The sequence below is a fragment of the Xenopus laevis genome, chromosome 2S (assembly GCF_017654675.1).
Source record: "Xenopus laevis strain J_2021 chromosome 2S, Xenopus_laevis_v10.1, whole genome shotgun sequence".
In the NCBI taxonomy this organism is placed as follows: Eukaryota; Metazoa; Chordata; class Amphibia; order Anura; family Pipidae; genus Xenopus; species Xenopus laevis.
The window spans coordinates 40,725,050-40,739,186 of NC_054374.1; the positions used below are offsets into that span (position 1 = coordinate 40,725,050).

The following is a 14,137-nucleotide window of genomic DNA, read 5'->3' on the forward strand; positions in this document are numbered from 1 at the left end:
GTATCAGTTATCTGGAAACCCGTTATCCAGAAAGCTCCAAATTACAAACTGGCCATCTCCCATAGACTCCATTTTATATAAATCATCCTATTTTCATTAAAAATTACTTCCTTTTTCTCTGTAGTAATAAAACAGTATAATTAATCCTTATTGGAAGCAAAACCAGCCTATTGGGTGTATTTAATGTTTAAATGATTTTCTAGTAGACTTAAGGTATGAAGATCCAAATTACAGAAAGATCTGTTATCTGGAAAACCCCAGACCCTGAGCATTCTGGATAACAGATCCCATACCTGTATAGAGAGGGGTCAAAGAATAGCCCTGATGTGATCCACCAGAATTCAACGGTTTAGACAGAAATCCAAGCTGATCAGTGAGTTCACATAAATGGGTCTCTGGCCAACTCTGAACTCTGTAGTGAATTTGGATTAAAGGGGTATTTCACCTTTAAATGAACTTTTAGTATGATGCAGAGAGTGATATTCTGAGAAAATTTGCAATTAGTTTTAATTTTTTATTACTTGTGTTATTTGAGTTATTTAGCTTTTTATTCAGTAACTCTGCCGTTTGCAATTTCAGCAACCTGGTTGCCAGGGTCCAATTTACCCTAACAACCACGTGTCGATTTGCATGAGAGACTGGAATATGAATAGGAGAGACCTGAATAGAAAGATTAGTAATAAAAAGTAGCAATAACAATACATTTGTAGCCTTAAAGAGCATTTGTTTATTAGATGGGGTCAGTGACCCCCATTTGAAAGTTGGAAAGAAATAATGAATGTCATTTACAAAGTTGTTTAGAATTAGTCATTCTGTAACATACTAAAAGTTAACTTTAAGGTGAACCACTGCTTTAAGAAAATGTTGTGTTTAAAACTATTATGTAACCTAAATATGTACATCTGCCTGGTATCAATTACTACAAATAGAAACAAGGTGGGTATATTTAATATGCATTTATTTCAGTCTAGAAATGATAAGCATAACTGGTGAAAATATTAGAATGACAACTGGTGATATATAATATATTCTTGTATCACTAAACGACTATGCATACTTCCAAAATATTACTGTAATTAAAAAAGTTTGTCTTTGGCAGATGTACAATATAAAGACTTCTCATTAGTTCTATTCACACTAAGGCTTACAATATACTTTAGGCTGCCTCCTATGTGTTTTTACCAGAATATGATGCTCTATACAGTCAAAGCATTTGTTATGCCTGAGCTGAAATGTGTGTTCTGGACATAAATACAAGGCTGGCCAATATGTTACATCTCAGTGGCTTCTGTATAAATACATATGGGTCATTATTCCTATATTTCCATCATTTCATGTTGTATTTTCTGAGTAGCATTCATGGATGTGGTTTTATTTGAATTTTAGAGATTTATGCTTCAGCTGCTCAAACATCCAGGTTTTGCTTAAGCAACCTTGGCATTTGCCCTTTCCAGAGAGTGTAGCTGCTCCTGTTAACATTGTGCAGAATGTTTTTCATGTCAACAGTGCAGTCATAGCCTTCCTGTTTAATCAGAGAGAGACAGTAAAGCAAGGCTTCTGATATGAGCGAGACAGCACTGAATAAAGCAACTTTATCTGAGATTGCTGGTAACCTTTATTATTTCTTCCCAGCAATTCAGTCATGTCTTTACAAATGCTGCAGAACCATCTCTGTTGCTCAAATCAAATTAAAAAAGATCCAAAATGAAGTGTTAATGGAAGAGAAGCCAATAATATATAGTGATTTTTACCTAATAGTTATTTTCATATAAACTGGGGCCCAGATGGGACATGCATTCTCTTGCGAAAAGGGAGATACCAACGCCTGATTGCACACGGAATAGGTTAAATGCAGGCAAAAAGAACTTCTGAAGTTATGGCTTAACATCAGTGTGAATTGCTAAAGATCAAGGAGAGATTTTTAGACTTGGCCCAATCCAAATCACTGATTAAAATCTCTATTATTCAATCTCAGACCCAGTTTTAATTAGCAAACTGAGAATAAAGCAAATTTTGAATTTAAAACAGGGTTTGTATCTCCTTTAATAATTCAAGAGGTATAGTAATATGAAATTATACATTTACGTGATATATTTATTTATGTAAAAAAACAGAAAGGAAATGTATTATTTCTTAAATCTTGAGAAATTTGGCTAATTGTCTTTCAGAATGTCACAGCCAATCACAGAACCAATGATGTCACTGCTGTGGAAGGAGGCCCTCAAGTCTTGGTTGGTCGTTTTATGTATGGCCCATTGGACATGGTCGCACTGACTGGTGAAAAGGTAACACACAACAAATATACATTAGTAACTAGTAACTGATTGTAGTAGATCTGATCATCATTTTGTGGCTATAGAGGTAACAAAGTTTTTTATGTGTGTAGATATCCATCATGCGGCACTCGATTTCTCTTCCCTGCCTTCCTTTTAGGAGATTGCCAGGGAGGATAAATCGAGCCGTGCACGATGGATCGTCGCCCTGTCGCTTTTTCTGAAGAGGAGCGGAAGCAGAGTATCATTGTTATTTCTGAATACATTTTTAAAGTTTAATTCATCTTGGTTTTTTTTTTCTTTCACTGTAAAGGACCAGTAACATCAATGTTTTTTGATGTTACTGGTCCTTTAAGCATTAGAATGCGTAAGCTAATGTTGCAAAATTATGTAAATGCTAAAACAAAGATTATACATTGTCCTGAAAGAAAAAGGATACTCTAAGAACAGATACTCTAAAAAAAGATACCGGGATCTAATACTATGCTTCTTTCAGTGTTACTGACTTCACAACTAGTAAATCTGTTTCTGTAGCTAAACAAAATGCATTACTAAAAAATGGGCCATTAAACACAACTGCCTATAAAATAAATGAAGATCAATAAAGAATTACCAAACCTAAGGTCTATCTCTGGACATCATGTTATAAGTGCTTTAAATATTTAACTGAAGCACGCTGTAACCTTTTAATGCAGATATTCCAAAAAGGTTCCAGCGCTTCCAAAAATGCTCTTAAACAGGACTGTTTAACTGGAAACCTGCAGTACTTCATATGAATTTTATGCCCCCCCACTCTGGTCAAGATCTCAATAAACTAATTTGATTGATGGCCATTGATAAACATTTGAGTGAAAGCCCAATTGATTGGTGTCCCTTTATCCTAGAGAATACATTTGTATAGAGAACACTTTACTCTAGAAAGGTAGCAATGGGAAAAATCATAAAAACACATCAAGTAAAAATTCCTTAATGAGGGGGGAGTCTAGTTTGCCAGTTCACACAGGCCAATAGAGTTCCATGATTTTGCCCCAGTTTCCAGGGCACTCTCAAATAGTCACTTAACAAAATTATCCCGGAAACTACTAATCGTAAAAAGTTAGTAGTTAGCAGTGTCGGACTGGCCCACCGGGATACCAGGAAAACTCCCGGTGGGCCCAGGTGTCAGTGGGCCCTCATGCTGCTAAACTTTTGGCCTATTTCATGGCCATTTCATATTTTTATGAGAATGAAGAGGCTAAATAGTTGGAGTATAGTATCTAAAGAAAATAGACTAGGAGAATAGAGGTTGAGTGAGGAGAGCAAGAAAGGATAGGAAGAGTGGCCCCTGGTCTAAGATTAATTGGTGGGCCCCTGGTCAAAGGTTTTTGCCCACTCCAACACTGGTAGTTAGCAAATTAGTACTGAACCACCTAAAGCTGTTCTGAGGCAATGTGTTCCAGGAGGAGTCAAGATTGTTGAATTGCATGGTTTTCTCTCCCCAGTCACTCCACGTCTGTATAAGATCTGGGAACATTTGTAAAATGTAAAATCATAGAATATTGTAACATTACAAAATACTTTTTGACAGTATGGTGGAATGCTGAATTATATGCACAAATTTGTATAACTAATGCCAGAAAAAGTGCAAATAGTGATTATGGGAGGACCAAATGTTTTGTATGTATTTTGTAATTGTATAAATATCTGTTAGTTTTGTATAAATTATGATTAAATCAAAGTTGTTGTTAGTGGAATTAAATATTTGGACTCAACGTTATAAGGTTCACCACTACATAATATGTAAACGATCTTCCTGCTAATAAATAGACCTCCATGCTTTACTTACCAGTAGTCTTGCAATTAAAATAATATTTTAATCTGCTAACCAAGGCCCTCATCAACAAATGAAGGGGGGGTCATAAAACAAGGACCTACCCTAAATAGTTGGTGGGCATTAATAATACTCAAATTACCAAAAATCTGCTCAAATTCACACATTGAACAGGCTGAAATTTTTTATAAATTTATAAAGGACCACCAGCATATTATTCCAAAACCAAAAATACATTTGTAAATGTATTCATAAAAATAAATATGCAACCCTAAGGTCTCACACAGACTGTTTATCAGCATTTGCCTTTCCAGAAAGGAGACTATTCTTTAGATCACAAGACGAACAGTTTTACCCTATGTTTGGCCATTGGTTTAATATTTTAGTGTTGGCCAATTTTCTATAAATTCAGACAAATCTAATATAATAATAATAAGATGGAGAAAGTTGGTTGTAGCCAATTTATATGCAGAACTTTTATTCCTAATGGTTTGTTTTAATAAATTTGGCACAAAATACAGTAAAATAATTAGTGTTTTATTCATTTGTTGTGCTTCAGGCAGCAGTTAAATATTTCTTGCACAATTAGCATGTTTGGCATATTGGAAGAATCAGCAAAGTTAATGACAGATTGCTAGTTCTATAATGGTTCCTGCTTGCTGTCTTTTCTGACATAGCCTTTGTCCTGACACATATAGCATTTTAATGGATATAAATGCAGAACTTTGTGATGCAATACTGCTTAAGAGAACTAAGCATAACATCAGTCTATACCTTTGCTGTTAAGTCCTGTGTCATTCTTTACCTTTAACCCCATACATCTTTAAATGGCAATTTAATTTCTACAGTGGTCCAATACGTCCACCAAAAACATATACCTTCCCCATTAGAATGCATAATGCCCTCTGTATCTTTCAGGTGGATATCCTTATTATGACTGAGCCATCAACAGGCAGGTGGGTGTACTTTGAAACAGAGATATCAAACAGTAGTGGCCGGGTGTCTTACAGTGTCCCACAAGATAAGAGACTCGGTGTAGGTGTTTACCCTATCAAGATGGTTGTCAGGTGAGATTTTTTTTTGAAATTTTATATAAAACTAAATTATACAATACAAAAATGCAATTCTGACAATTTATATATTCACTAAGTGCAATTCAATTAACATAACTTTACACAGAAAGTCCCTGAAAAGTGAAAATAGGTCTATACAGTTATGAGTTATCTGTCCGTCTTGCAGCTAGAAATACAATATTTCTTGGCAGCAATTATTTTGTTTTGAACACGTAAACCAGTGCATTCTAAACAGTTAATCTATTTTCAGCTATGCAAATTTCAGCTGCTCAGACCAATTGGAACTTAACTTGCAGTTTATATAAACAATATTTGTGCTTGCATGTGCAGAATAACAACAAAATATATTCCAATGTATAGAAAGCCATTGTAACTGTTGGTGTTACAGCTGTAGCAGCTGTCTAACATAGACTACTTGTGGCCCTGCAGAAGAACCCCCACAATACCAATAAAGACATATTGGTCTTTAAAATACCTGTTTTTGCAAGACAATTTCACTTTTAGTGGGCTGGTCGGGGGCTGTTGGGCCTTTTTTTACTTGAAATGCCAAGGCCTATTTTAATCCAAATCAGGGAAAATAGAAAAGTCATTTAATAGTCAGAATTTCTGTTAAGTAAGAAATGGCTTGGAAATCAAAATGTTGATGGTGGACATACCCAGTTTGTGTATTTTGATTTTACTTTTAGAACCATTTTTAATAGGCTCTGGTAAAGGGTTTATATAAATCAGTAACTGGGAAATCAACTAATATAAGGATGTATCTATGCTTCCACAGGGGTGACCAGAGCAGTGCACAAAGCTACCTTACAGTGCTCCCCCCAGGCATGGAGTGTGTTGTCTTTAGCATTGATGGCTCTTTTGCAGCCAGTGTCTCCATAATGGGAAGTGATCCCAAAGTACGAGCTGGAGCAGTGGATGTTGTCAGGTAATTCAACTGATGGAAAGGTTTTGTGTCTAACAGAAATGCTTCATTATAAAAGGAACATTATATGTAAAGTTGGATGGCCATGAGTTAGTATCATATTGCACCAGATCTTCAGTCTTATGTATTCAGCGAATATCCTAAATAAGGGCTCTCAACTGGAAGCGGATCCAAGTGATGTCTATTGCCCTCAGCATGCCAAAGAACTCCATAAATATCCTTGTAAGACATTAATGTGATATAACAACTCCAGTCCCCAAACACGTAAAAGAGTTGACTCAGGGCATTAACATTGATTTTCATTGAAATCCTGAATGCAAAAGTTTGGTAGGAAACACCTACTGCAGGAACCAGAGTGTTAAGAAAAAAACACATTTGCAAATGTTAATGCACAGTAACATTTTATTTCATAAACTTTAAAACATAGGAATAAAGAAAATAGCAATTGTGGCATGTGCAAAAGTTTGGACATTCTAGTAAGTAAGTAGTTACTAACAACCCATTTGGCACAACTTGTAAAAGTCTTTTGTATCCAGCTAAAGGTTTTCCGGTGTGTCTACCAATAAATTTTCAATTATGCGTAAATCAGGGGGACAGTAAGGGCCCATACCAATAACTTCAGCTATTTTTTTCAAGTAGTTGTTAAGGATATTTACAGTATGATTATTGCCTTGCTGTAGAAGCCATCCCTTTTGAGCGTAACGTACTGGCTAAAAGTTTCACATTGGCTTCCAGAATTTGCTGATATTTAGTGAAAACCATTCTCCCCTCTAAAAGTACAATGTTCCCTGTAGCGCTGGCTGCTACACAACACTGAAGCAAAATTGATTCACCCCCATGTTTAACTGTTCAAATTCTGTTTTTTTTTTAATCCAAAGAAACCTTTGGTGATTGAAGAAGAGAATTTCACTTTGGCTATATCAGTTCACGCCACTTGTTGCCAGATTGGCTTGTCTAGATGCTGTTTTGCATACCTCAGATGCTGGCATTTGTGATGTGCATCTGAGCAGCTCTGAAAGTTTTCTTGGTCTTCCAGATCTTACATTGACTCACAATTCCCTTTAACTGCCAGTTGTTGATGACATTACAGACAATGAGAGCTGGAAGTATTTTGCAATCTTTCTACAGTATCCCCCTGTTTTGTAGGCATCAGGTTGCTTCATTTTCCTCACTCATTGGTTTGGAGGAGCCTATAGTGGTAGTGATAACCAAAATTTAAGGTTTGAGAGATTTTATTCATCTTTGTAATTGTCAACAGGTTAAACGGCTAATGGCTTAGTAGTTAGGGCCAGGGACCCTGCAAAAAATAATGTTTATCATTGGACAAGTGGAAGGGTGTCCAAACTTTTTCACATGGCACCTGGTGGCATTTGCTTTGATCATATGTATTAACATTTGCAAATATGTTGTTTTTTTTATAACACACAGAAACCTGTATCCTATTGTTTAATAAAATTATTACATATGTAATTTGACAAGGGGTCCCCACATATTTGCATTCAATTGTAAATACCTGAGCTCAGCCTATTATTCCTGCTTTTATGCAGTACACTGTGTAAGCAAGGGAAAAAATGACAAGGTTCTTGTTTAGATTAATTTCCTTACTGTAAAACACTATAAAGATTACAATAAAAATGTCACCAGACTTCTGTTCTTTTGAATTATTTTATTCAACTCAAATATTCTAGGTCCACACTAAACACAATGTTTGTAACAACCCATGCATTGCACATTAGCCTAATTTGCACTTAGATAGAATTTTTGGCTGTTGCGTTAGAAGCTTGGTCGGTCTACATACCTAGATGAGATTTCTGTGAAACAACTCTCTAATGCAAGGACGATTTAAGCATTAAGGTTCATTTTCCAGTTTTAGGACAGCATTACTTGGTATGTCGGGTATATTCCTGTCTGATTTATTTATGCTTTATTTCCTCAGCTGTGTGTGATACTGAAAGTTGCAACTTGCTAGACATTTTTTTTTTTAAATAATAAGATTCATGTTTAAAAATTTGAGTTTTTTTTGCACACTTCTTAGGAGTTAGGGGTATTTATCCTAAATGTACATTATACAATAGCAGCATATGTCTTTCTTTTCATTAACTCAGTAATTGTCAAATTAAATAATTATAATGCCATCTAGAAAATAAAACCCAGCAAAGACCGGGGTGGGGGATATATCGGGATATTTTGTGTTACAGAGAAAACACATACAGGAACTGCCTGCCGATATGTGAGAGTATTTGCATATTTATAGGGTCATTTATTTATGGACAATAGTATCTGTACTCTGTCCTAACTTAAGAGTAGGGAACAGAATTATTGATTTATATTCCCTTAAACATATTTTTCCTAAGGGCAGGTTTATAAAAGTTTTATCTTTTAAATTCTGTAGGTTTTCTAGCCATTACAACTTTGGTGAAATCTGCTAAAGTGGCCAGTCTAGTTAAAATACAGCTAAAATGATTTAATTAATATTGATAAATATGACTGTTAATCACTGTCTGAGCCTGTAAGCTCTGTTATACCAAACGGGCCAACAAAAATATAAAACGACCGTATCATGATATCAAATCCCATCCCAGCAAGTTTCTTTTCCTGCTAATTATGTTACACCTCTCCTATCCATATTTACATTTTACTTGCCATATGCTAATAATTCACATTAATCAATTAATGTATTAATTAATTATAACCAACTGGTACATGCTTCATGTTTTGTAGACACTGGCAAGATTTGGGTTTTCTAATAATTTACATCACGGGAAGACCGGACATGCAGAAGCAGCGTGTTGTCTCCTGGTTATCTCAGCACAACTTTCCCCAGGGCATGATCTTCTTTTCTGATGGCCTTGTACATGACCCATTGCGGCAGAAGACGATTTTCCTCCGCAATCTGATGCAAGAGGTGACAAAGATTGCTTGATGATCATTATAATGTATTATTATAATATTTGGTTTTATATTTTCATTATATATTTGAATATTAGAACCAAAATGTCACACGAGACATTATAAGTGTCCTGGAGCATTTGCTGCATTAGAATGCTTCAACATTGCAGGGACAGTGGGACAGGCCATGGAGTTAAACCACAACTATCAATGAGCACAACACATGGTTTAAATACAAAGCAACTGATTACTAATAGGATGTAGATGAAGAAACCCGTGGAGGGACCAGTAAAGAAACATTTTCAGTCTTTGTTTCAACATTTGTTACGTAAAGGTAACAGTAACACCAAAAATTAAAGTGTCCAAAAGTAATGGGAATATAATGTACTGTTGTGATGCACTGGTATGCATCTGGTGTGTTTGCTTCAGTAACACAACTAAAGTTTATATAAACAAGCTGCTGTGTAGCCATGGGGCAGCCATTCAAAGCTGAAAATTGAGAAAAGGCACATGATACAGAGCAATAACCTCTTTAGCATACAATGGGATTCTTCAGAACTTATCTGTTATCTACTATGTATCCTGTGCTTAAATGGCTGCCCCCATGGCTACACACAGGGGAGATCCGTGCGCTGCTGCTGCCTGAGGCAGCAACCCATGATGCTGCCCCCTTTCCCGATCCGCTCTTAAAAGCGGTTCAGCGCTAGCAGAGCCAAATTTCCGGCATATTTGCAACCCCTTATAACTGGCCGCTCACTGCCGTCGGAGGCAAGGTTCTCACCTTGCCTCATGGCAGGAGCTGCCCTGGCTACACAGCAGCTTGTTTATAGAGGCTATGGTTGTTTTTCTGTAGCAAACATTATATTGTCTTTCCTTTCCTTTAAAACCCTTTCTTTTTTGGTATTACTGTTCCTTTAAAGATATATTAAAGAAGAAGTTAGACTCTATGGATCCAAAATGTGAAATTAGAGCTCACAACAGAAAAACCCACCCACTTTATATTCAATCCAATGGAATTTTAAGAATCATATTTATCAATAGTAGAAAGTTAGAGTTCACCATTTAATAGCTACGATTCTAAGAGGCCTAGTTATTAACAGTCTCATATTAGCGGTTTTAGAGGTTTTTGAAACCACAGCTAAACTCACATGAATGTCATGAAATGTATTAAAAGATCTGAATATAAAAAGCATGAATGAAAAAAAGCACTGAATGATCTGAAAAAAATACAAATTCCTCTAAAAAGTGGTGAGCTCTAATCTCACACTGTGTGAAAATGAATATTAATCTTTTCCTAAATGTACCAGTTACATCAATGGTAATGTTGCCTATGTGCCAAGTACCTGCTTATACAATTAAACATAATGCACACCCGGTACTTGCTTTACTATTTTTTGAAGTTGCAAATTATATATTATATTATCTTAAAGTTGACTAAATGCAGAGAATTAAGCTGGCCACAGACGCAAAGATCCGATCGTACGAATCAATGTACGATTGGACTTCCCCATCTCCAGACCTGCCACTAACCATTCCGATCAAATGAAGTACAAAAGAACAGATCAGCCGATGTTCTGCCCCTGACAGCAATCGTTCAAAAGTTATGTCCGACCAAAGCTGGTGACAGTCTCCCTCAGAAAATCGTACGATCGGCAATACATGCAGAGATATTACCCACAGCCGACAGAAATCTTTTAACCTGTCCGATCGACCAAACGATCGATCTCCGCCGGACGAAAAAATGTCTGGACTCTACACACACGGTCCGAAAATCGTAAGAATCCTCGATTCGTACTATCAGATCTTTGCGTCTATGGCCAGCTTTAGAGAAAGAATGAGTGGGTGCTTATTAATGAGAGAGATAATAGTTTTCTCCCAAGAGGGAACAGAACAGGAAATTGGTCTATCAAAGAAAAAGCAGGGTTTACAAATAAATTTGCCATGTATATATATTTACCAGATAAAGTTTATGAATCTTCTTATAACATCGGTACAGTATGAAGTCAATTGTAGTTTTTCTGTGGCTTTATAACTAAATTAATTTGACTGTAACTAATTTTGTTTGCCTTGCTTCTAGTGTCATATTAAGATCAGTGCAGCCTATGGCTCAATGAAGGATATTTCTGTGTACAGCGTCCTAGGTTTAACACCATCTCAGATCTATATTGTTGGGCGTCCAGCCAAGAAATATCAGAACCAATGCCAGGTCAGTACAAAAAGGATTTACTTAGGTCTACAAGTCTTGGTAAAAATCGTAAACTCTCATGTTAATAGCCTCATAGTCCACCAAAACAGAATCCTCTAACCTTCTTCCATTCTGCACTACAAATGAACACATTTGATTGTAGCAAGGACCTACTTTTAGAAGATTTAGCACCTGAAGGTGTTATCTGATTTATCTCTGTTTACATGCATTTGGTGGTGGCACACCACATAGACTAGCATGGGTGCTACTACAGCAGGCAACATCTAGAAAGCACCTACAAACTAATGTACCCACAGGTCTTAGTACAATAATGGAATATTCTGGTGTGAACACTTATGTCCCACTCAAAACCTTTGTCTACATAAGGTGATTTTGTGACAAAATTCCACTGGCAAGAACAGAACGATAGCACTAGAACAACTGCTCAATAATTAGACCAAGACCTTGTGCCAGATGTAACCTATAGATACCTCACACAGAATATCTCCCGTATTATGTAAGTTTTAATTACTTTTACTGCTTTACATGTTTCTATGATATCAATTTTTGTCCATTGTACACCCCCCTGAATGTCTGAAATGTCATGCATTTCTCAGATCTTTCTGATAAATTCTCATAATTCTTTGGTGTTTCAGTTCGTAAGTGAAGGCTACGCTGCTCACTTAGCATCACTAGAATTTAGCCACCATTCCCGTTCTAAGAAGAACAATTCCAGAATGATCTTGCGAAAGGGAAGTTTTGGTCTGCATACACAGCCTGAATTTCTAAGAAAAAGACATCACCTGCGTAGGACTATGTCTGTGCAGCAACCAGAACCACCATCTACCAATCCCAAACCAGAAAGAGCACAGAGTCAACCAGAGTCAGACAAAGATCATGATCGGTATTTAAACCCCCTTTCTTGGGTAAGAAACGCAAGCTACAAATTTGAACCCGCACCATAATAAGACAAGAGACTGTTTACTGATAAAAGTTCATACTACAAAAAGACCATGGAGAAATACAGAAAGACAGTGGTTAAAAAGCAATATGTTGGTTCAGTGGTGATTTTCCATACAAACTGACCCATGACCTAATAAATAGAGTGCACATGGCCTGCAAATATCTACACAAGAATAATGTAGTTGTTAAAAAAGTTGCATTGTGGGTGAGACACTCACATGTGCATTTAATACCATTTCACTGCTGTCATAAGTCTGCCTCCTTCCACCAGTGAAATGGTCTCTAAGAATTCTGTTCATTTAAAAGAACAAAAAAAATGTTTCCTCTAAAGTTATAACTTCTCTATTGTATATATCGTATTGATATGCAGTGTGATATACAGTCACATGCTATTAGTCTGATATAAATGGGATATAATGTACTGTATATTTAGCTTTGGAGCTGTCACAAATTCTAAAAAGTAATAACGCTATGCTTGTGTTGTGTCCGGCAGTTCTCAAATGAAAGAAGACTTGAGATTACAGGGAAAAACTGCTTACAGCGAGTGTGATCAATTTTACCTCCATAACCACTGGCAGAACAAACATTAGAGGGATAATAATTGTGTCTTCAGCACTGACTACCTATAGAAATGTGCCAATGTCTGGTCAGCCAAGCAGTACATGGGAGATAGAAGCTACTAAGCCCTGATTTTCATTTGTTTAGGTATCTGGTGGGCAGATCTGGTTTCCAACTAGTGGTGAGATATTCCTTGATGTTCTGATCAAATATAGCGTCATCACACAAAAGAAGTATTTTAAGCAGGGGTAGGGTCATATTTATCTACTGCTTTGGCACATTATTGAGCTTGTCATGATTAAACAAGGCACAATGAATTATGATTTGTATATTTGGTACAAGGTACCTAATGAAATAAACCAGTGGAAGGTTACATTAGAGATGAAACAAATCTTTCCAGGTATATTTATTGGAGTTTGTTCTAGTTGGCAAACTAGACACTGCCCCTGAAACTTTGAAAACACTGGTAGTGAACATAAAATTTTTGTACAAAAGCAAGCTTTATTTGAAGAGAGAGATAGAGAGACTGGCAAAAATACTGTTCATATCTTATTATTTTACACTTATTATTTTAAATACGTGTCTCTGCCTAAGTATTAAATATGATTGTTACAGTTCTGTAAGTAAGATATTTAAAATATGTATATGTTCTGATTAATGGTAGTGTATAAATAGTGGTCCGGCAATATAAACTCTAATACTTTTAATACAATTTATTTTTGGGTCATGTAATGTGCAACTATACGTGTATGGAATGGAGCGTACGTCTGTCCAATCCCCTGATTATACAGCATACAGACAATCTCAATGGGCCCCACCTTGTGTCAGCCTCACAGTTTCAGATCCGTCTGTTTAATAGTGAATAATATTAAGCATGATACAACTTTAAATAAATTCATTTCTGATGTCTTAAATATTAAGAAATAATAAAAATTCCGGGGAGCAGAATACATTCCATACGCCAGGTGAGAATGGCAGAGAACTGTAAATATGAAATACTTAATTGCATCTGGCTATACGGATTTATTCTGGTATTCATTTTTGGAGGCAACTTCATCCTTCAGTTCATAAACAGCAGATCGTTTTAATGTATATTCTATGACTAGCAATAAGACATAAATCACATGACATTTAACAAGCTAGTTTTATAAGAGAAGTCCTTATAGCCTGTCTTGTGGCCTTTCTAACTGTATTTGGCTATGCATGCTTTGCAGCATGAAAAATGTTAAAGTAAAGGGCATTAATTGCTTTTCATGGATATTGTAAACTACCTGCTCTCTGTGTATAAGTGTAGAAGTTGACATTTGTTAGTGCGACATACCAAACATAAGACATTCCAGATATAATTATTGCTTTAAATCGTTCAGTGCCTATGGTGACCTTTGGAAATGTGCAAATTATCAGCTATTCGGTGTCCCAAGTCATATACAGAGATCCCCAAACAGGTCACAGACTTTGCATAGC

The 14,137-nt window shown here is 36.1% G+C and overlaps 1 protein-coding gene across 1 annotated transcript in view; it reads left to right on the forward strand.

The window, feature by feature from the left end:
* pitpnm3.S (PITPNM family member 3 S homeolog) overlaps positions 1-14,137 on the forward strand; it is a 251,653-nt gene that overhangs the window by 237,235 nt on the left and 281 nt on the right. The window contains exons 14-19 of the mRNA XM_041583703.1: positions 2,169-2,285; positions 5,002-5,150; positions 5,932-6,081; positions 8,800-8,983; positions 11,045-11,173; positions 11,809-14,137. The exon at positions 11,809-14,137 is cut by the window's right edge and continues 281 nt beyond it. Of these exons, the coding sequence (XP_041439637.1) occupies positions 2,169-2,285; positions 5,002-5,150; positions 5,932-6,081; positions 8,800-8,983; positions 11,045-11,173; positions 11,809-12,117 (1,038 nt within the window). The 3' untranslated portion in view covers positions 12,118-14,137. The remainder of the gene's footprint in view (positions 1-2,168; positions 2,286-5,001; positions 5,151-5,931; positions 6,082-8,799; positions 8,984-11,044; positions 11,174-11,808) is intronic.